Source organism: Copadichromis virginalis, linkage group LG23 (assembly GCF_057382275.1).
Source record: "Copadichromis virginalis isolate Kocher_CV1m ecotype Utaka linkage group LG23, C_Virginalis_male_GT1.1, whole genome shotgun sequence".
Lineage (NCBI taxonomy): Eukaryota > Metazoa > Chordata > Actinopteri > Cichliformes > Cichlidae > Copadichromis > Copadichromis virginalis.
The window spans coordinates 30,556,443-30,581,060 of record NC_140639.1 but is presented as its reverse complement, the minus strand read 5'-3'; the positions used below and the strand labels follow the sequence as shown (position 1 = coordinate 30,581,060).

The following is a 24,618-nucleotide window of genomic DNA, read 5'->3' as shown; positions in this document are numbered from 1 at the left end:
CGGGCCCGCCAGCAGATGTGGCATGAGGCCGGAAGGGCTCCTCGGGCCCCCCAGCAGACGTGGCATGAGGCCGGAAAGGCTCCTCGGGCCCCCCAGCAGACGTGGCATGAGGCCGGAAAGGCTCCTCGGGCCCCCCAGCAGACGTGGCATGAGGCCGGAAGGGCTCCTCGGGCCTCCCAGCAGACGTGGCATGAGGCCGGAAGGGCTCCTCGGGCCCTCCAGCAAACGTGGCATGAGGCTGGTGCGGTTCTCCTGAACCCCCAGCTGACGAGTCGTGAGGCTGGACGGGCTCCTCGGGCCCTCCAGCTGACGAGGCATGAGGCTGGATGGGCTCCTCGGGCCCTCCAGCTGACGAGGCATGAGGCTGGATGGGCTCCCTGGGCCCTCCAGCTGACGAGGCATGAGGCTGGTGTGGTTCTCCTGAACCCCCAGCTGACGTGGCATGAGGCTGGACGGGCACCTCGGGCCCTCCAGCAGACGAAACTTGAAGCCGGCTGGGTTCACCCGAACCCCCAGCAGACGAAACTTGAAGCTGGCTGGGTTCTCCTGAACCTCCAGCAGACGAAGCATGAAGCTGGCTGGGTTCTCCTGAACCTCCAGCAGACGAAGCATGAAGCTGGCTGGGTTCTCCTGAACCTCCAGCAGACGAAGCATGAAGCTGGCTGGATTCTCCTGAACCTCCAGCAAACGAAGCATGAAGCTGGCTGGAGTCTTCTGAACCTCCAGCAGACGAAGCATGAAGCTGGCTGGGTTCTCCTGAACCTCCAGCAGACGAAACATGAGGCTGGCTGGGTTCTCCTGAACCTCCAGCAGACGAAGCATGAAGCTGGCTGGGTTCTCCTGAACCTCCAGCAGACAAAATGTGAGGCCGGACGGGCTCCTCGGGCCCTCCAGCTAACACTGAAAAAGGCTGCACAAACTGCACCTCCGTCCCCGGCTCCAAAACGGCCTGGTTTGCAGTCCCACAACAGCTTAGCTGAGCCTGATGGCTAGCATTTCCTGTGCAAACAGTCTCTTTGCAGCCGAGCTCATGAACCGGAGAAGCAGTGTCAGTTTCAAAAACCTCCGGAGAAAAAACATGAGGAGCCAAGATATAGTCACTCACTTGTGTTTGTGATACGGAGCGTCGGTGGCGCGCACGCCGCTTTTTCTTAGGAGTGGAAGATGGCGGAGCAATGGGTGGAAGTCCCTGATAACTCCGAGGTCCCCCGAGAGCCAGTCGAGTTCCCCGGAAAGAATGCTCGTGCTCCGGAATGAGCCACGGCTTCCACCGGAGCTCCTCCTCCAAGAGAGCGCAGAATATAGACTGGCGCTCGTCGTCGTCCAAGTCTATGGTGTGCGGCGCTTCCTCGCGCTGAACTGTGACAGGAGTATGGCGAAACTGTGATGAGGGCGTGGAAACTGGCGAGCTGAGAGGTGGTGACGCTGCGGCGAATCTCAGCGAACCGACACGAACACACTCAGGTTCCGGAGGCAGCAATGGTGATGACTGATTGTGGGGTTGTTGTGACTGGTGGGTGCTGGAAGCCATTTCCTGACTCGACAGTCCCTGAGCCTGCAGCATCTCCTTTATCCTCGTAAAGGCAGCAACTATGGCAGGTGAGTCCGGGAGCTGGAGAAGGCGGGGATCCCTCTCCATAATAGCTTCAGCAACGTTAATCATTACCAACTTGCTCTTCAAATCAGGCGCTGAAAAGATGCGGTCGAGGATCGCTTGGATCCGAGCAGTCTCCTCCAGACACTCGGTGAGAGCAGAATCCGCTGGGTCCATGACTGGTCGGTTCGTACTGTCACGGCGGGGTGCACCGATGTGTGTGGAAACAGGACCCAAAAGCAGATGATGACGAGGAATTGTAATGATTAACAGAAAGGTGAACCTTTAATGCGATGACGGCAGGGAAATGAACCAAGAGACCAAAAACAAACAGGCAAAACACTAAGAAACAAAATACTAAATGGTACTGAGACCAAAACCTAAACTATGACTGTGGTGGAAAAATAATAAACAAAGACCATGACTAAGACTAATAATACATAACAGATGAAAACTAGAACTATGACTGAGGTGAGGTAAACAGGCTAAGACCATGACTAAAACTGTGACCCTGGTGAGATAAACAGACGAACCGACAATGGCATGAAGAAAACAAAAGGCTTAAATACAGACATGAGGTGATCAGGGGAAGTGGGGACACATGGGGGAACAGCTGACAGACATAAACCTAATGACAGGACCAGGAGAGAAAGCTAAATACAATGAACAAAGAACACATGACATTGTCAAAATAAAACAGGAAATACTAACAACTAAACATGACAACACAACTCAACAGACCCAACACGTGATGAATAAATACCAAACCCCAAAACATAGAAAACCCAGGAACAATAACCAATAACTGCCTAAACTAAAGGCAAAATAGGAAATAACACAAACTAATAACATATCAAAAAATACAAAGAAAACTCAGAGTGCTGGGTCGGAGACCCAGCCTGTGACACCTCTTGAGTCTCTCTGTCCTTGCCCGGAAGATGCGGAACCTTCTACCAGATTGCAGAAGTTGGAACAGTTTGTTGCCAGGATGGGACGGGTCCTTCAGTATCTGCGCTGCTCTAGTCCGGCATCTCCTGGTGTAGGTGTCCTGAAGCGGGGGGAGAGCAATCCTGCAGCAGCGTTCTGCTGTACGGATCACTCTCTGGAGAGCTTTTTGGTCCTTCACACAGCTGTTCCCGAACCACGATGTCATGTTCTGTGTGAGGATGCTCTCCACAGCGCCTGTATAGAAAATCCTGAGGATCTTTGGAGAGACCCTGAACTTCTTCAGTTGTCGTAGGTGATACAGGCGCTGCCTAGCCTTTTTGGTCTGGACCTGAATGTGGGCAGCCCATGTCAGGTCTGAGGAGATGTGGACACCAAGATACTTGAAGGACTGCACCCTCTCCACTGGAGCTCCATTGATGATAATGGGCTTGTAGTCTCTGTGCTGACCCCTTCTGAAGTCCACCACCAGCTCCTTGGTCTTGCTGACGTTCAGCTGGAGGTGGTTGTCCTGGCACCACGATGCCAGATTCTTCACTTCATCCATGTAGGCCGCCTCATCGTTGTTGGAGATGGCACCCAACACCACTGTGTCGTCAGCAAACTTCACAATGGTGTTGGAGCCACGGGTGGCCACACAGTCTGAAGTGTAGAGGGAGTAGAGCAGTGGCGAGAGGACACATCCCTGATGTGCTCCTGTGTTGATGGTGATGCTGTTGGAGAAGCACCTGCCCACCCTCATCACCTGAGTTCTGCCAGTGAGGAAGTCCAACACCCATGCACACAGACGGCTGTTAAGTCCCAGATCCCTCAGCTTTGTGAACAGTCTGCAGGGCACTATTGTGTTAAACGCTGAACTGTAATCAACAAACAGCATTCGCACATAGTTACCCTGTTTCTTGTCCACGTGGCTGAGAGTGGTGTGTAGGACGTGGGCGATGGCATCCTCTGTGGATCTGTTGGATCTGTAGGCGAACTGCAGCGGATCTGTGGTGTCTGGGATGGAGGAGGAGATGATGTTTTTCAGCAGCCTCTCAAACACCTTCATTACTACCGAGGTCAGTGCAACTGGCCGGTAATCGTTCAGGGATGAGGGTTTGCTGTTCTTGGGCACAGGGATGATGGTGGATCTTTTGAAGCATGTGGGGACCACAGACTTCGCCAGGGACTCGTTGAAGATGTAAGTGAACACACCTGCTAGCTGGTCAGCACAGCAGCGCAGCAGACGGCCGGTGATACCGTCTGGCCCCGCCGCTTTCCTTGTGTTCACTCTCCTCAGTGCCGCTCGGACGTCATGCTCCGCGATGCTGGTCACCGGTCTCTCGCTGATGACATCACTGTCCTCGGTAGTCAGGCGGTAGATAGCATTAGCCGCCTGGCTAACCTCGAAACGGGCGTAGAACCGATTCAGCTCGTTGGTGAATGCAGAGTCGGCGTTGATCGGCGCAGTGTCCCTGGCTTTGTAGTCCGTACTGGTGCGTAGTCCGTGCCACATACTCCGTGTGTCGCCCTGGTGGAAGCGGGACTCCACACGTTCCCGGTACCTGCGTTTGGCATCTCTCACCGCGCGCCGCACGCCGTATGAGGCCGCTTTGTAGGCGCTCATATCGCCAGTGGCGAGACCCGCGTTGTAGGAGGCGGTCCTGGCGTTTACTGCAGTGCGGATCGATCTGTCCATCCACGGTTTCTGGTTTGGGAATGTGGTGACTCTCGCAGTGGGGATAATCTCCTCCGCTAGCATATTGACGAAGCATACTGCTACTTCCGTAAACTCGTTGATGTCGACTGCGCATGCTCTGAACATGTCCCAGTCTACGTCGTTGAGTGCGTCCTGTAGCGTAGCTTCTGATTGGGCAGTCCACCGTTTTACTTCCTTCGTGGTCACGTCTTCCCTCCGTATGCTTTGTTTATACTGGGGAATGAGGAAGATGGCGTTGTGGTCAGACTTCCCAAAAGCCGGGTGTGAGACAGCTTTGTAGCCCTGCTTGTATGGCGTGTAGCAGTGATCCAAAATCCGATCCCCTCTCGTTGGACACGAGACATGCTGGTAAAAGTTTGGCATGACTTGTCTGAGGTTCGCTTTGTTAAAGTCTCCTGCTACAATGAGGGCTGCGCCCGGGTCCTTGTTTTGAAGCGAGCTCAGCACATCATGTAATTCGGACAAAGCCATACCTGTGTCCGCTTGGGGTGGGATGTAGACCGCCGTGGCGAAGACTGAGGTGAACTCACGGGGCAGATAGAAAGGGCGGCACTTAATGCTCAGGAACTCCAGATGTGGCGAGCAGCCGCTGGAGAGAGTAGAAATGCTCCTGGCATCACACCACTTTCTGTTTACCATGAAACACACTCCCCCACCTTTGGTTTTGTTCGACTCTGCCGTTCTGTCCGCGCGGAGCACAAAGAATGAATCCGACGGAGTTACGGCCTGGTCCGGCACGGTGGGGGACAGCCATGTCTCTGTGAAGCACAGAATGTTGCAGTCCCTCATGTCACGTTGGAAGATGACCCTTGCTCTTAGGTCATCGAGCTTGTTCTCCATGGATTGTACATTGGCCAGTAGGATACTGGGCAGTGGTGCGCGATGCGCCTGCTGTCTCAGTCTGTTCCTAATACCAGCGCGTTTTCCCCGGCGCTTCTTTGTTCTGCGCCTCGGATGAGCGGCCCGTCCTCCAGACATTAGTTTTTTTCTTTTTATTACTTTGATGCGTTCATGGTGCAAATGTCAATGAAGTTGTGCATGTGTCAAGCTAGCACTACAGAAGGCGAGCTTCCATGAATGGAGTAAAGAATTTTTAGGTGGCAGGCGATTGCAGCTCATCAAACATCATCAAAAGTTGGTAAGCTAACGGTACAGTTGGGAAACAAAGGGGGATTGCACTTTCCACAACCTAGCAGCAATACTGTGGAATGGTTTACCTCCTCTACGCACCATCGACTCTGTGGCTTCTTTTAAAAAACAGCTGAAAACACATCTATTTAGATAGACATCTGGGTCATGTTCTTGTTTTTGTGTAAAGCACTTTGTAACAGATTCCTGTAAATAAATTTTACTTACTTACTACTAGTCTAAGGAGCTTGGAAAAAGAAAAGCATCTGGACTTCTTTAAATTGCTTGAAGACGTTTCACCTCTCATCCGAGAAGCTTCTTCTGTCACGATCCTGGGTCTTTTGACCCAGCGTTTTGAGTTTTAGTTTATGTTTAAGCCCTTCAGGTTTTCTAAGTTCATTTTTTATCATGCCTAGGTTGTTCTAGTTCTTTGTTATTAGATTCCCCTTGTGTCTTCCGCCCATGTCAAGTCTCCCTTCCCCTTCATGTGTTTAATGTCTGTGTCTTACGTTTTCAAGTTCAGGTTGTCATGTCTGCGTCTTATGTTTCCTGTTTTATTTTGAAGAGGTCTGGTGTTCCTGTGTTCATCGTGTTAAGTTTTTCTCTTCCACTGTGACGTCGTTATGTTCATGTGTCGGCTGTTTCTCCATGTGTTCCCACTTCCCTCATTATCCTCCTGTGTGTATTTAGTCCGTGTGCTTTCAGTCATTCTTTGTCAGGTCGTCTGCTCATCCATGTCACAACTTCAGGTATCTATGTCAGTTCACCATGTTTAAGGTTTTTTCATGTTTAGTTTTAGTTCACCCAGTTTAGGTTATTGTTTAGTTTCATCAATGCCCTTTTGTTTGTACCCTCTTTGCTAGCTTCAATAAACGGCTTGTTTTTTGTTAAATCCACGCCACGTTCAGTTTTTGGTCTGCGTTTGAGTCCTCTTTTGCAAACACATACAGTCTGCCCCAGCCAGACTGTGACATCTTCAGTTATAAGGTAAAATGTTAGAGAGTCCCAGATTTAAGCCCTATGAGAGTATCCCCCCAAGAGGGACGATGGACCCCCTAATGATCCTCTACCTATTTACATAAGCCAATGTGTGAAAATAGGTGTAGGTCACAATCAGCCAAGGTTTCCTAGCTCCACCCTATCATGTGACTTCCTGAGGTGCATTGGTGACCTCAGGAAATCACACGATAGGGTGGGGGCTACGTTTCACAATGAGTTCACCCGAAACCTTGGCTGATGGACCCCCTGTCCATCGTCCCTCTTGGGGGGAACACTCCCATAGGGTTTAAATCTGGGACTCTCCACCATTTGACCTTAAAACTGAAGAACCTTCTTGGATGAGAGGTGAAACGTCTTCTAGCAACTTAAAGAAGTCCAGACACTTTTTTTCCCCAAGCTCCTTAGACTACAATGACCTGGATGACTGAGAACCTTCACAGACATACTTACTACTAGTTGCTGTATTTCTCAGGGAGAGTAACAAATGTTAACGTTTGACACAGACATTTTTTTCAAATATAAGAATTGCTCAGCGAAGTGAAATTTTTTGAACTGGAAATGCAATCAGATATTGGATCCATACATGATGTGTTGAATTATGTTTTTGTGAAACATCTCACAAAACGAACTGAAGTATAGGAGTTTTGCATTATTCAAGGTTGCATGAAAATTCTGCACTTTGACAAAAATGTCCAACTTAGTAGACATTTATGGTCCCAATAAATTGAGTCATTGGGGTTTTTTTTATGAAGAATGTTTACATATGGCATGTGGTATTGTAATGTTAGTCAGCTAATAGCCAAGCAGCCAAGGAGCTAATGAGTCATCTCATTTTTACATTTTTTTTCTTGACTTTTGGCCTCCCTGTGAGTCCTGAATCTAACATCTTCCATATGCCAGCATGTGCAGAAAGTATCTTATCATTGATAAGACACTTTTATATTTCTATAAGCATTTTGGATATGATTGATGCCTTGTGCCCGGTCTCAGTGCAGTTATACGAATATCGGCAGGCAGTAGGGATGAAGCAAACAATAAAAAAGAAAATCACTTAACAATAAACATCTTCTCAAATCCCAGCACAAACAACCACATTAATGGCTTATTTACGCTACAACCAAGTCCTCAACTCTTGTTTTCCTCAATCAAGTCAAATAGATTTGCTGGGAATAGCAAGGATAATTTTACTTGTTTCAACAACAAATCAGCGCACTTCAGAACTCATTCAGAATCAAGTGTCCTTTTCTTGAAAATAGTGCAACAATCTGCTTGATTCTGTTTTGTGTCAATACAAAAGGCCACATAGAGAAGAGGCGAAATTATCTCAACCGTCGGGTTTTTCCCCCCCTTTTTTTGCTATAAGGCCCCATAATGAGGCACAATTTCTTTGTTAGGATGATGTCTGCAGAGTGAAAGATGTTAAAAGCATCATGTTCTGACAGCTCTTCGTGTGCAAACATACAAATACAGATTCAAAACGATCCGACTGCCAAACACAGAAAACTGTTAATGGCTGAAACTGGTCTGAACCAGTTCTACAGTTCCTATCCACAGCTGTTTGCCTCAAATGCCCTTCATCATAAAAATATTAAATGAAAAAACTCACATTTGTCAAGCGTGATGCACAAACCACTCTGCAGGGACTGCTATTAATAATGTTTTATTGAAAACATTTCCTCTTTAAATGAGAAGCGTTCTTTACGCTAAAAGACAAAAATCCTAAATTTATTTGACCTTGGATTTTTACTAAGTGAACTTTATTCTTATTCAGTTTGTAAATTCAAATGAACTTCTTTAAGTTTCTCTTAAACTCAGCATGACAAAAAAACTATTAGTATTTTACTCTAACACATGGTAATACCTCTAATTACGCTTAATTATTCTAATTACAGGTATTATAATAATTGTACTTGCAAATGTTGTATTTTGCTACTGCACATTGTCAGCCCTGGCAGGCTCAATCCTAACCATAACCCATGAAAAAGCCATTAATATGTCAGAAAGAGAAGAAAGTGGCATAAATGTACAGTTTGTCACATTGTTAGTTCATGAAAGACCAAAAAAGATGGTTTGCTTTGACGCCTCTTGGCAGACAGTTAATGCAGGAACAAGCCTGCTTATGCAGCTAAACAGTATTTTCATCCTCTCTATAGTAATATTTGACATAAGGCTCTTTTCCCACCCACTGACAGGTATCAGAAGGTAAAATGTGGTACTGACTGTATCTGATAATTATAACCTCTGCATTTGTTGTTTCAGCTGTGCCGATCCACAAAGCAAATGTCAGCACAGATTCTCTCCTGTCATCCCTGATGCCTCTTGTAATGTTCCAGAGTTTAGAGGGTTTAACTGAAAAATCATTTTTGTTATTTTTATGGTGATGTAATTTACTGTCTTTGCTGTCAAGACTTGTTCTTGGCTACATGCATGAAGAAACAGAAATGGTAGATTCAAGTGAACATACATAGGGAATAAACCCCCCAGAAAAGAATGTATTTGTGATGTGTTCAGTGAACGTGTGCAAATTACAGAATGAAAAACCCATTAAAGTGGGTGCTGTGTTTCATAGACTACTGACAATGGGGGGAAAAAATGCAAACTGTGGCAAACGCTTAAGAGTCTGTCTGCAGATAGATGAAAATCTCTGCTTCTGTGATAAATGTCTCCCGGTACAGCTGCTGAGTGTTGCAGGGAAAATGTAGGATCTGCTTACTCTTTTTCTGAAACCTGACATTTACTGTTGATGCTTCAGATAGCTGAAGAATTATCTTCTATCAAACTGTATCGCTGACAACATTTAGCCATGGAAGCTGTCAAAAACGTATACTCTGCTGGTCAAAAACTGTTGCTGTAGCTAACAAAAGTTACTGTGCAGCAATGCTTAGCTAACTGCTAATATTGCTATCCTAATATGATGAGAGCGCCAATCATAACACTGTGTTTGTTAGCACTCTTTTTTCAAAGGGATCTCTTTCATTCTAAGACTCTGTATTTGCATTCAGAGACTTTAAAAACATAGCTTTGCATGCTGCCATATAAATGGGCTCTTTTAAAGAGTGTCTGAAACAATCCATTTTAGCACGTTTCTTACAGGTCACCTTGCTTACAGCCCATTTTCTTCTTCTTTTCACAGTCTTTGTAGAAGCTTTTGCTTGTTGGCATTTTCATAATTTAATTAAAAAAGATAAACTTATAAAAGATAAACGTGCATAAAGATTGCAATCCTTTTTCGTTCCAATCTCGATAAAAGTGACTTATAGCTCATAAAAATCCCAAATCCAGTATCTCAAAGTGTTCCTAAGATCAATCAGGATATATACACTCAACAAAAATATAAACGCAACACCTTTGTTACTGCTCCCATTCCCCATGGGATGGACGTAGAGACCTAAAATTCATTCCAGATACACAATATAACCATCCCTCCCAAACAGTGGTCACAAATCAGTCCAAATGTGTGGTAGTGGGCACATCTGCCATATTGAGATAATCCATCCCACCTCACAGGTGTGCCACATCAGGATGCTGATCTGACATCATGAGTAGTGCACAGGTGTACCTCAGACTGCCCACAACAAAAGGCCACCCTGGAATGTGCAGTTTTGTCTCACAGCAAAATGCCACAGATGCCACAAGCAATGAGGGAGCGTGCAATTGGCATGCTGACAGCAGGAATGTCAACCAGATCTGTCGCCCGTGCATTGAATGTTCATTTCTCAACCATAAGCCGTCTCCACAGGCGTTTCAGAGAATATGGCAGCACATCCAACCAGCCTCACAACCGCAGACCTCGTGTAACCACACCAGCCCAGGACCTCCACATCCAGCAGGTTCACCTCCAAGATCGTCTGAGACCAGCCACCCAGACAGCTGCTGGAACAATTGGTTTGCACAACCAAACTGTCAGAAACCGTCTCAGGGACGCTCAACTGCATGCCCGTTGTCCTCATCGGGATCTTGACCTGACTCCAGCTCGTCGCCGTAACAGACTTGTGTGGGCAAATGCTCACATTCGATGGCGTCTGACACGTTGGAGAGGTGTGCGCTTCACGGATGAATCATGGTTCACATTGTTCAGGGCAGATGGCAGCTGAGAATGTCCCAGTTCTTGCATGGCCAGCATACTCACCGGACATGTCACCCATTGAGCATGTTCGGGATGTGCTTGACCGGCGTATACGACAGCGTGTACCAGTTCCCACGAATATCCAACAACCTCGCACAGCCATTGAAGTGGAGTGGACCAACATTCCACAGGCCACAATTGACAATCTGATAGACTCCATGCGACGATGTGTTGCACTGCATGAGGCAAATGGTGGTCACACCAGATACTGACCGGTTCTGGGTCCCCAGACCCCCAATAGCGCAAAAAACTGCACATTCCAGGGTGGCCTTTTGTTGTGGGCAGTCTGAGGTACACCTGTGCACTACTCATGATGTCAGATCAGCATCCTGATGTGGCACACCTGTGAGGTGGGATGGATTATCTCAATACGGCAGATGTGCCCACTACCACACATTTGGACTGATTTGTGACCACTGTTTGGGAGGGATGGTTATATTGTGTATCTGGAATGAATTTTAGGTCTCTACGTCCATCCCATGGGGAATGGGAGCAGTAACAAAGGTGTTGCGTTTATATTTTTGTTGAGTGTATATATATATATATATATTCTATACAATATAAAAAGAAGCCTGTCGCACTTCTGAGGTGTTATTGAAGCCTGGGTTGTGGTGTTCAGGTCAGGCGAGGTGGCTGGCCAATCAAGCAAAGTAATAGTATGGTCAGCAGATAATTTGGTAGTAGTTTCGGCACTGTGCCAGGTGATAAGAAATTGGCATCTCCACAAAGCTCGCATGCTCTAAAATCACTTGGTAGACAGCAGTGTTGACTTTGGACCTGATAAAACACAGCAGTCCATCTGCCAGCACCTGCACCAGCAGATCACATGTCACTCTAACTCAGGCGTGTCAAACTCAAATACACAGTGGGCCAAAATTCAAAACTGGAACAAGGTCGCGGGCTAACATTAATATTTATTGGGAAAAAAAATCTTCCTCCAGATTTAAGAATGAATCTCTTCTAATGGACTCAAACAAGTTTTGCTGAAAAACAGAATATGGAACAAGGAAAGCTTAATACTAAACAATATATATATTATTTGTATAATACCAGTAGGCCAGCTCTAATAATAATTTGGTATGGCTCGCGGTATGGCCAAATTTGGCCCGCGGGCCAGAGTTTGACACCTATGCTTTAACTCATCACTGACTTCACCGTAGACTTCAAACACCTTGGATTCTGCTCTTTGCTCTTCCTCCAGACTTTAAGAACTTGATTTCCTAAAATACTGAACTTACTTTCATCTGAAAATAAGAATGTGTCACAGAACCTTTGGTTTAGGAGTGTCTTGATATAAGGGGTGAAACAGTTGTTTGTTGGCTCTGACAACATGCACATGTTAGTAGGTGTACAACAATCACCATCACACAAACGTTCATGCTATTAGCAACAACATTTGCTAAAAGCCATTAAAGAAAAAAAAAAAGCAGATCTGAAAGGAACAAAATTAGTTTTGCAGGTTTGATGGATTTACATTTTGACATAATGGTGGTAGATAATTAGTAAAGAGGAAACTCTCACCAGATCCCAACTCACGGTTGTTTTTTGTTTTTGTTTTTTTGGGGGGGGGGGGGGGGGTTGGGCTTAATCAGGTCAGTTAGTTATAACCTTTAAAAAGAAGCACCCTTTACCTCTAAATTTGGTTGAAATGTGTGATGGAAAATTTTTGTTTCACCTCATCTAACCTCTGCGTACTATTGATATGCAATTGTAAATTTCTTGTATAACGAAAGAGTGTATGAAGACGGGAAAACAAATGACTTTAAGATTTGCTCAAGGCCATGATACACTTCATTATCAAGCTGGTGCCTAGATGATGGCGAGGATTTCACTCCCAACCACTGAATAGACAAAGATTGTATCCGCACAACGGCTTTAAAGGAGCTGTTATTATTTTACCTGTTGGTCAACGCTGGTACAAACCCCGTTTGCATTGTATTGATCCCTTTGCAAGGGTTTAACTTTCTTTCAATAAATCTCAGAAAATCTGTTTGGTTTCAATGCTTAAATTATTTTTCCGCAACAAAAGAGAAGAAGTGATTCATGATTTATTTTCTCAAAAAAGAGCTTGGCATTTTTACTAAATTAAATAAATAAAATCTTATCCATACATCCATCCATTCGCTTCCGCTTATCCTTTTCAGGGTCGTGGGGGGCAGTGGAGCTTATCCCAGCTGTCTTAGGGCGAGAGGCAGGGTACACCCTGGACAGGTCGCCAGTCTATCGCAGGGCTAACACACAGACACATTCACACCTCTTTTCAATTTAGAGTTTCAAATTAACCTGTCCCCACTAAATAAAATCTTATTTGGTTGTGAAATGTTAGAATGTGGACATATAATGTCGACTAGCCCTGAAAGTCATTTTTTAAACAATAACAAATTTAGTTTTATAAATCTCATGTCATTATGTGCTTCTGTCACTGGAAACAACATTAGCAGGGCAGCGGGCCTGATGGCAAGAATGGCCTAAGCTCTAATCTCCTGTTTGTTTGATATTTATATTTTATTCCTACATAGCTGCCGTAGAGCACCCACAATTTGGTTTTAAATGTACAATGAAAATAAAAGACTATTCTCTTCTCTTCTATTGTTGGCATAGTTGAACTGTTGATAAAATACACCGTTTTACTCTTTAATAGAATTTAAGATATGTTTTCTAGACTATTTTTGAACGAAACTGATGAAGACAGCATTCAGGTTTTACTTTTTTTTTTACCAAATCTCAGTGTTGTTTAGAATTCTCCAAAGTGATCTGTAATATCTTCTCAACAATATTTGCTGGGTAGGAAAGTTAGTGGACCAACAAAGTCATAAAAGTCATTAAAGTAAATGGAAATCCACAGAGAAATTGTTGAGATATTTCAGTCCAGACTAAAGTAATAGAGTGACCAACCAAGCATCCCTTGAGCCACTCTTCTAGCATGTCTAACAAGTACATGCAGCTATTCCTTAATAGTATGGATTTTCTTCTACAGCAACAAATGACTCATTGCCTGAAAAGCAGGACAAGTTGACATAATCCCCGAAGACTGCAGGCTTCAGCCTTTTACAGCTCATGGACTGCTCTTGCAACTTTACAGAGCAGCCAAAAGACACACACTGTTTCCTGGAGGCCCCCAGATGTGAACATCTTAGAGTGTATAAAAGCAAACACCTAACAACAAACATGTGCAAACAGATCTGTGAAAGTGCCACAGAAAAAGATGAGGCTCACAATGGGTTACAGCGCCTAAACATGAGTGAAGCGCACATACACACCTGCACACACCTTGTCTAACTTAAAATTCCTGTTTTCCTCCTGCCTGTGCTGTCAAGGGTAATAAAACTAACTTACAACTGCGTTCTCCCACCACACGGCCTGGAAGCAGAACTCCTCCCACCCCCTTAACTTCTTCATTTAAATGTGCATTTTGAAGAACAAGCGCTTTTCACATCTCCAAAGGATGTTGATGACTTGAGCACAAATCTCCATACATTTTCATGAGCTAGAAGCAGCGCTATCACGTCGATCTGTGAGGAAATAGCTGGCAGGTTTATGAAAATATAAATTGAAATTTTTTATGAGGAGCGCAGTAATTGAAATATGAAGCAATAAATGAAATATTTATTTTTTAACAGAAATATATCACTTTGATAAAGCTGTTATTGGTGTGGGCCGACTGTCATATTTGGACATTTTTTTCTGCATTTCTTTATAAAATGGAATTTGTGGATGTCCTTACAATAAAGCTTTATGGATCAACATAAAACACTGTTTACTGTCATGGGTAATGCTATTACATTTAAAATCTTTGGTGGGGCACCAAATAACAGATAATGGAAAAAGAAAACAAACCCTTTAAAGTGATAGGAAGGGATTTTTTTATGTTAGTCCTGGTTTGGGGAGATAGAAGGAACAACGTGGTTTTTCTTACACTTATCAGTTGGTGCTCAAATAACACTAAAATGTTCCAAGAAAAAGTCCCCCAAACCATTACACACCAACAGACTGAACTATTGATATGAGGCAGGACAGAACCACACTTTCATGTGAGTCGACCAAAGACTGACTCTACCAGGAGAAGAAATTAAGACAATTTTTATAGTCTTCTGTTGTCCAGTTTTGGTGAGGTGTCTGTAGTTTCCGTTTTTTAACTGACAGGAGTGGTACCCGTAATTATGAGCACTGTTGAAGAGATGTATATAATAAAGTGGCCAGTGTCTGTAGAAAATTAGAAAATTAAATTTAATTAAACCTTATTAATATTTTATATATTGTTCTAAAACCTTCATATTTCTTGAACATGTCTTATTATATTTTGATTTTGATCCACAGTGCCTCTTACCTTATGGATCTATTTTATCTTGTTATATTATTGTATATTTTCTTTTACTAATCTTTTTGACATTATTTGCACTATTTTTAATAGTTGTGATTAATATCTGAAAATTTAGGATAAATAAACTGTATCTTATACAACTATAGTATTTTACTCAGATTGCACGCTTACCAAACACTTTGAGGAAGAGCTCTCTTTCCTGGGATCCTGCCTTATTGGTGGCTCTGCAGGAGTAGGTGCCTCCATCACCCTGCCGGATGTTGCGGATGGTTAACATGCTCCGCCCGCCATCAAGCCTGTTCAAAATGTACTGGTCCGATGGCTCCAGCTGCTGCCCTTTCCTGCACGAGTGAAAAGCAGAGGCACATAAGTAAGGAGTGGAAATATTTGGCAACTACCTCAAAACTGACACTGAACTCCTAAAATATGAATGCGTCAGTACACTTTTGATGTTATAGATGTATAATCTCTGTATTTTGGGTGTCAACCGATCCCATAAAAATCAGGCAAAGTGCAGACACCTCGGCTTTGAAACTATTTCTATCTATAGCAGGTAAACAGGTGAAAACATGACGGCACTTTTTATAGACACTATTTGAAGTGTGATGAAAGGATTGTTTTGGATAAACAGATCAGGCAATAATTGAAATAACAATTGCTCGATGAATAGTTTGTTGTATGTCATCAGAGTTGTGAAACTCTGCCATGCAGAAAAGTAACATCTTTATCGTGTCAGTTACAGGCCTGCCAGCACTCACTAGTGTTGCTGTGAATGTTTTCTTATGGACTGCAATGCTCACTAAATGACTCCGGTGTGGTGCGGAGATGCATTGCTGACTTAATGTCTTTTCTTACTGGGCTCTGTGGGGAAATTATCCAGAAAAATCAAACTGATAAATTGACGCATGTCTATATTTAAGCTTCATAACAAAATCATAATAGTCTGACGCATGTTAGCTGCCTCCTCCGCTTGTTTATTTGCAGCTAGTTAACCAGGCGTGTAGTCTAAAAGGTTCAAGGGATAGCTTTGTTTTTTTTGATTTAGACAACAGGTCCTTTTACAGCATTTGTAAGTCGCTAAAAATAAGATTAGCTTAGTTACTGAATTCATGTAGGATCAAGCAGCAATGGCACCCAAAACACGGGAAATACCTGTTTACATACATTTAATTTTGTAGCACACAAATTTAATTCTCTGATATGTAACCAGAATTTTCTTTTAAGATCTACTTTCCTATACTGCATATCAGCAAACTACAGACAGCTGAAGTTTGTGTTTAGTATGTGAATACCCAATACAGCCCAATACTTTACTTGTGAGCTTATGGATATTACAACAAAACAAACTTAGTATTGACCTGGGGGACACAACATGGGAAGATCGCTGATGTTGCTCTCCATGTCCTGGATTTGTAAATACGTACCTTTGGTAACATGGTAGCATTCTTACTATGAAAACTGATAATACTGTTGTGCTATTTATGAATATTAATAAATAAAAATGCCAAAAAAGGACAAATTTGGAAGGGACTCTTTAAAACTAACATATACAAACCAGTGTGTACAGTGCAGATTTAACTAGACTTTGTTTTGCATATTGCATTTCCTCAAATAAAATAACTGCAGCCAGTTAAAAGCTGTGTCTCTAATAATAATAAACACTTGGGAAGTGGTTGATGCAAACAAATTAAAGCCAGACAAAATGAATGTTTGTTCATGTCTGTGTCAGTTTAAGTAAACTGTGAGAACATGGGTGCAGCAGTTTCTGGGTTGCTCTCTGGCAAAAGTAAGATCTCTACAGAGATCCAAACTGATCTTTATTATGTGTGACTTACTGCGCTCTGCAGTTTTATCAGTACATGCATTAACTTTACCAAAGCAAATGGAAAGTTTTTTAGTGAAAATATACTACTTAAAAAACCTTAAAAACAAATACAGGCCTGCCTTTGATCCAAGCCCTGGTTACTACTTCCTTCTGATAACTTGTGAAGACCCTTCTTCTGTCATAAAACAAAAAGTTATTGCTTCAACACAGCTTTTCTCTACTTTGTTGTTATAACTAAGCTTTATTGGAGCTTTTCTAGTACTTATATTTAATTTAAGCTCTATGAACGAACCCTAACAAGTAAGACGTTTATGTTCTGGGAGTTTTCATGTAGGATAGCATGTTTAAACTTGAACAAGAGTGCCACAGTCACCATTTTTTGCCCAATTTATGTATTAATTAAGTAAAAATTGGATTTCAGACAGTTCATTATCAATTGAAAAATGGCTCATTTACTGCAGGGTTTGCACTTAGTTTTTCTCCCCAATTCTCACTCAGTGAAATATTTAATCTGCCCAGGGGATCTGAAAGGCTTACATATAGTTTTATGTATCAGTGTGAATGTGAAGCACGGCATAAACGGATGAGATTCTCGAAATTAAAATCATTAAGGGTTTACATAAACGAACACAAAACAGATAAAGCTGATCTGATGTTTGCAAATGTGCTTCAGCATATTCAGTTATGATTCATTATTAATCTGCCCCACTCGCAAATATAAAGAAAAGGTATGAAAAGAGATAAAAAAAAATAACATTTCGTTAAATATGGACAATAGCATCTTGTTTTTTTATTTTATTTTACAAGTTATTTTATGTAATAAATTCAGAACAGATATATCTCAAGTCTTCAGTTCAGGCTGTTGTATTATTCACAGTGTATATTTTACTGTTCCACTAAAAAACTCTTATTTTTTTAGAGATTTCACATGAGGGGATTTGAAGACTCGGACACAAATAGACACGAGTGCAGTTATACTGCGTGGTGAGCTCAGCCTCATTGTACTGTAGGAAAAGCGAGAGGGAGGATAATTGAAAGTCGTCAGAGGAAACACCAAAGCCAAGTAATAATAACTCTGGTGAGCCAAAGAGGAAATGAAGAGAGGCCTCATCTTTGGAATGGACAGTGGAGGGCGTGCTGCAGTGCTGAATGTCATTATACTGACTGACTGCTGACAGGTAGTCCATTACCCAAGATGCACAGAGGATGAGGTGAAACCTCGCTCTGACAGGAAATGCAACGGGAGAGCCTGGAATTAGTTAGGAGGGGTGGCATCAAAAGAAAAACTAAATTGGAATGTGATGCGTTGTTTATACCGAAGCCTTTGTTGTGATTTACGCATTTTAATTCTGTAGTCTGGGACTGACACACAGGACTTATTGACCTGGGAAATGAAACAGACTACACAGAAATGTTTGGCAGTCCATGGTCACTAAAAAAGTTCAAAATCTGCAGTCAGCTGAAATGAGACCTTGACAGGTGATTTATATTTTATTCAGTCAGCATTAAAAAAAATAGTACGTGAGCATTAGAGTGAAGTGGGAGCATGCAAGAGTACCCTTTCAAGTAAACCTCGCAGGATGGTATGCTGAAATAAAACATGCAGCACATTATGTACATTATGCAACTGACATCCACTGGGGTTTGGGTGTATTTTAGCTCCATGCTAAAGCATGTATGATATGTGTTATGGTTTTATGGTTTTTCTGTTATGCACTTTTTTCATTTCATGGTGCTAAAAGTGGCAAAACAATTCATAGAAAGAGGTGGATGTTGCTCCAATGTCACCATAAGCCTGTATCTAACCCCAAATGTTACGGAATCAGTCTATAACTGACTGTGCCTGGTCACTGATGACCTTGTACTGTGACACATCTCTTTGCAGTATGGAACTTGACCTTGAACCTTTCTATCTATTCTATTTCTATATAAAACAAGGTTGTCAGGACAAAATGTTGTCCTGCAGCAACTATGTTAATATTTGTTTACTCATTTTTTAGTTTTGATTTTTGCCAGTTTATCTCAAATAATTGCCATTTTTCATATTGCCGATTGCAAGTAATTGCCAACTGGACTCCGTTTAGCTGCAGACTGATTCCTACTGATTCTTAGTGCTCTCTTGATGTACCAAAGTTGCTTTAAAGACAGCAACTGACTGCGAGTGGTCTTCAAAGGCAATGAGATCACAAGTTCGTTTCACAATGTCTTGTTAATATTTTTTCCAAGTATGACTGTGTCATAATAGGTTAAAAAGCACTCGCACAAAGTTAACATGCTAATTCAAATGGTGATGTTGAACTTGCAATTTTCATGCCTCTGATAAAGACTAAGGTGTCTAGGTCTGGCACAAGGTTGTGCCATTATCTACTTGTAGCAGGGTAGTGGCCAAGCCACATTACTACAGCTACACTCCATGAGACTAAAAGTGTCACAAAACCCCAAAATATGTCAAAATAGAATCTCAGTATGACCCACACTTTGAGAGCGAATGACATACTGCCAATGTGCAAGCCTAAGAACCACAGAGCAATGAAAATACATGTGCACAGCAGGTTTTAGTGCCTCAACCTGCTATGTTAGGACACAAAGTTACTCCAATCACATTACAGTAATCCAAAGCATTACTGTAAAAACAAATCAAGTAATCATATTAGCCAGTAATCCCTCACTTATCCCTTTCCGACACACTCACCCATTCAAACCTTCAACTGGTACCGCAAGTTCTTCAATTATCTGCACGATGAGTACTCAGATAAAACAAAATCAAGGGTAATGTTTTTTCTGTGCACTTGGGCTACAATCAGCTGACTTCAGCTGATGTAGTAGGGGAAGAAAAATAGCAGAGCGGTGTCCAGCTTTCATTTTTCGCACAGTACTTTCGACAGCATGCTGTCAAAGTGAGCAGTGAAGAACTCAGACTGATGTCAGAGTATATGCTGACCCCAGCCAAGCATCTAAAGCTTCATTTTCAACAGGCAACAAAAGCAGTTACGGCACCTGTTCCTATCACAGAATCACTGTGGCCGTAACATTTTTCTTTGAAGTGCTGCATTTTAACTTTGCCCTCGGCTTTGTGTGAATTCTTAAACACTTACAAAAAGACCTTGTGTGTGTGTGTGTCCTCATTAGGATAGGCCAGGATGCCAGTGTGTGGAACAAGGCTCATATTGTTAAACGGCAATTGTGTGCCAATGCATCTCAGGTGGTTATGCGAAATAACACAAAATTAATGTGATGAGTGGTGTTTCTAATTAATTTCTACAGGTATAATTAAGTAACATAGCATTTTAACCTTTAAAAAGTAACGAGTTATGTGTAATGCATTACTTTTTGGTGTAATAACCCCGATCTGTTAATGCTCCTAACAAGAATCACTTTGCAAGATGAAAGAATTAGGCTCAAGGATACCCAAGGTAGCGTAAGTGTAATGTCAAGGGGTTCTGAACAAGCATCCAAGTGTGACGAGCTGGGTGTCACCATTATGGTGACCCCTGGTATTCCAGCAGAAGCCAAAATACACCTTGGGCATATCTCTGAGAGACCAGCAGCTTTAAAAACCAAAAAAAACCAAAAACAAAACCTGGAAGAATCTGAGCACTGGGAATGAAAACAGGCTGCCTTCTGACCTGAAACCGCAACACTTCAGAACGGGGGTATCAAATATAAGGCCCAGGGGCCAGAATCGGCCTAGCAAAGCCTCCAATCTGACCCACTGGAAGGGTTTGGAAAATGTTATGGAGGGCATACATTTTAGACTTTTAGATGTGTTTTCATAAGTTTTACAGCTTCCTCCAGTCATACTGCACCAACATAAATAATTAGATAAACCATTATGAATTTATTTGGAATTAACAGTCGCAATGAGCTAACAGAACTTTTTCTGTAATTTTACATGTGTATTTCTTACAATTTAAGCCCAAAGCAGCGTTTCATTATCATGTAGAAAAACTGAGATATATTGTTGAAATTACACTTCTTTTTTAAAATTAAAATATCTCAGGGATTAAATGTGTGATTAAACTTCTTTACGCTGACAGAAATAGGAGTTTCACTGGTCCATCCCACTTAAGATCAAAGTGGGCTGTGCATGGCCCACAGTGTGAAACGAGTTTGACTTCTCTGCTGTAGAAGAACAAAGAATAAAATCTCATTAGCTCTCGGTACTACGCCGAGTTTCTCTGAGACTTGGTTTAAACCTTTCTTGATCTTGCGAACATCAAATTTTGTGAATGGCACATCTGACCATGCAAGAGAATTTTATTAAGAAAAAGGTTTAGTCGCTTACTTCTGTGGTTATTTTTAATTGCCTCAGCACATCAGTGAGCACCATGTAAGAGTGAATGCTTCTGTATCTAAGCCTCTTTCATTCTGTGATACTATGAGAAACCTATCAAGATATCTTATTTCCCAGGCTCCTCATTTTAACGGGCTTATTGTGAAACAAAACTCACAACGTCAAACAAAACTCACTTTTACACTTAAAGCAAAACTGAGACTGAGGTCGTTAAGCTGTCACAGGGATTGTCTCAATATAAAAGTAAGGATGGAGATGTGCACTTTGCCATCTTCACACTGAAATATTCTGCAAAATATAACGCCAGCTGTTAAATCATTAAAATTACATTTCACTGTTGTGCTCCAGAGCTGAAAAGCCAAGGTAAGACACCCCGGAGTAAAAGTAATTCCTACTTTTTTGGAGCCCCAAAACAAGGGAGCAAGATGAATGAGGTTTACAAAGTTGAGGCTGCTTCCAGCTGTGCGTCACCTTTCAAATTTTGTTTGTACTTCACAAAGTGATGCATGTGCCTCATTTTTTTCTGCTGTATTCAACCTCTCTTTCAAACAGACAGTTCAGTTCTCATTACATCTGTATTACTCACAGAGATGATGTCACATGAAATGCAGGAGTGAAGAATTCACCTCGCTGTGCTTCATCTTCTGCAGAATTGTGCAGCGCTCCTGTGATGAAGGTAAGCGCTCTGAGAGGTATGTGACCTCTTTGTTAGGGTGATGAATAAAGGCATCTGTGTTTACCATTGATGCACATGCTCAGCATCGGTTTATGTGCTTTTATCTGCTGCGCAGCACTGACCAAGTTACTTAAAAGTACAATAATAATAATAACAGATCATAGGCCCACATCATAATTATGGACTATGAAAGCATTAATTAATGCCCTTTGCTACAGTTCAAATAATGCTCAGCTGATATATTAACAGAGAGCTAATATCTGCTGATATTGGCATATATTCTTTGAATGCCACAAACACAGCTGTAAATGAGTAATCCATGACTGGTTGCCCCTTCCTGAGTCTGGTTCTGCTGGACGTTACTACCTTCAAAAAGGCTAAAAAAAAAACTACATACAGCAGATGAACAGTTTCCTTAAGAAACAGAAAAAATTCCAGCAAACACCTGACGCAGGATCTGAGAGATGTATCTGGCCCTTCAGTTGATCCATCTACTGTTCACTGAGGCCACATCAGAAATCATCTCAGTGGAAGGGCGGCTGTCAAGTCATTCTTAAGGAGAGAAAACAAGGATAAAAGGCTGAGATATGTACACAAGAACTGGACTGAAAATGTGGAGCGATGAATCCAAATTTTTTGAAACTTTTGGTTCAAATCATCATCAATGTGTATGTAGAAGGTCAGGAGAGAGGTACAACAGTGAGTGTCTATGACCATCTGTAATACACAGTGGAGGCTCTGTCTTGGTTTTAGTTGCATTTCAGTTATTTGTGTTGGAGATCTTGTCAAAATCCATAAAATTATGAACACAGAAAAGGACCATTGATTGATTCACCATGCAATACCATCTAGAAAACATCTGATTGCCATTAGCTTCCTTTTTCAGCATGACAATGATCCCAAACACACTGCCAATGCAGTAAAGCATACCTGGATAGAAAAACACACAATGAAGCACTATCAGTCATGGATTGGCCTCCCTAGAGCCAGAAACATCCAAAGGAGAGCTTTGAATGTCATTCAAGAAACCGGTAGAATTATTCCTGAAGACTACTTAAGGAAATGACAAGAAACCTGCCTAAAAGAGTTCAGACTGTGCTGAAGAACAGAGGTGGTCACACCAAAAGTGGAGCTTCAAGGATGTTAGAATTGCACAAACTCTGTTTTATACTTTATTTCCATGTATGTTTGCACAAATTTCAATAAATTGTTGCAGCTATTTCATTTTCCATTTGTACGTGGTAAATGGTGGAGCTCAAACTCTAGTGGGGAACCAAAATATCTTAATTTAAGACTAAACTAATATGTTGTTGAATTGTTGCCCTCTTTTTGCCCTTTAGAAACGTTGCCAAGCCCACAGTATTTATTTTACCAAATTAACTACAAAATATAGCAATTATGAGGAGCCATGAGGTCACTTGTAAGTCATGTTTGTTTGGATTGTTTATAACATTTATAAAGACATCATGTCTCAAGAGAAGATACTACAGGCTTATTTTCAGTTTATTATGTTTATTCTAGGATTCTATTAAAGTAGCTTTGCGTGATTTCAGAGTTCAAAATAACCCTCATTTATCTCAAACTGGGCCTTTAAGCCCCCTTAAATATAGAGATGGTTTAAACAGCAGGTGGGTAGGGTCAGATCTATAAGCCTGAGCTGACCACAGACCAGGCAGGGATATTCATTCTCAGTGACATCACACAGAGACAAAAACAGGCAAAAAAGAGCTTTGGTGATTACTTTTACATGCACGGACCTCATTACTTGAAACGTGTTTAATATGAGCATCCACAAATGAAAAACATAACAGGGCCCCCTTTTGAAAGCTGGACACAGTTCATTAAACTAAATTGTGTCAAATATGTTCAAACTACTCTTTCCAGTAAGTTCCAATAAGGAAAACTGGGGGGGGGGGGGGGACGACACCATTTTAAGCAAACACTAAAAACTTCAATGGAACAACAATAAAGTGTTATCAATAGATGCTCAGGTGCAAAGAGCTTGTTATGATTGCCTGCCGAGTGGGTGCAAGCTAATTGCTCGATGTCAAGCTGTAGAGAGGATAGTGGAGTGTCAAATGCTCTTCAGGTGCAAATTTTCGCTCTGTTGCTATGTGCCATGGATATTACTGTGTGGCTGCTGAGGGAAATGTGCGAGGGTGGACTATAAATTCCTCAGAACTATGAAAGAAAGTTGCTCTGAAAACAATATATACACATTTGTACATAGGCACGAATGGGTAGTAGGGAACATAATAGCCTGTATTATTTGAAAATTAAGGTTAAATTTGACTTAATTAAGTGACTTCAATCCAGTAATCAATCAAGCAGTGCTGTTTTTGTCCCTTATGTTTTCTAACTGAATATATGGCTATTTAAGGAGTTGAACCTTTTGTGTATGATGGCCTTAATCATTTGGTTCAACATCATTTCCTCTCTTAGATGGATACAGCCATTTTTTCCCAGTCTGGAGTGGAAGAGTGGGCTCGTGTAGAGCTCAGCTCATACTTTATGGGATAAATTGGGGCGCCAATGCAAGCCAGGTTTTATCGCCCAAAATCAACACTGAGCCTCACAAATGCTGTTGGAGCTGAATGGGAGCAAATCCTCGAAAGCAGGCTCCAAGAATCTTGTGGGAAGCATTCCCATAAGTGTAGGCGCTGCTATATCAGCAGATTAATTCTCATGGTTTTGGAATGAAATCATATTAGGGTAGCACTTTCGGGTGTCTACTTGGGGATAAACCTATCCTACATCCTTGAGGGAGCACCAATATTCTTTGGATGTCTCCCAATCCCAATATCTCTTTGAACTTTACCTGTGCCATGTGACTATGGGGTCCGGAGATCCAGAAGTGATGCAAGTAAAGGTGACAGATTCCTGGTAGTCAGCTGTGGCATTGAAGGACTGCTGGAACACTGACAACACTGGAGGGACTGCAGACACACACAAAAAAAAGAAAAAAAGGAAATAACACATGGCGCTATTAGATCCTGAGAGTTAATCAAATC

The 24,618-nt window shown here is 42.3% G+C and overlaps 1 protein-coding gene across 2 annotated transcripts in view; it reads right to left on the bottom strand.

The window, feature by feature from the left end:
- The window catches only part of ncam2a (neural cell adhesion molecule 2a), a 468,276-nt gene that overhangs the window by 87,898 nt on the left and 355,760 nt on the right, over positions 1 to 24,618 (bottom strand). For both annotated transcript variants that reach the window (XM_085449776.1, XM_085449777.1), the window contains exons 6-7: positions 24,426 to 24,543; positions 14,984 to 15,153 (exon numbers count right to left, since the gene is read on the bottom strand). In XM_085449776.1, coding sequence (XP_085305902.1) covers positions 14,984 to 15,153; positions 24,426 to 24,543 — 288 coding nt within the window. The remainder of the gene's footprint in view (positions 1 to 14,983; positions 15,154 to 24,425; positions 24,544 to 24,618) is intronic.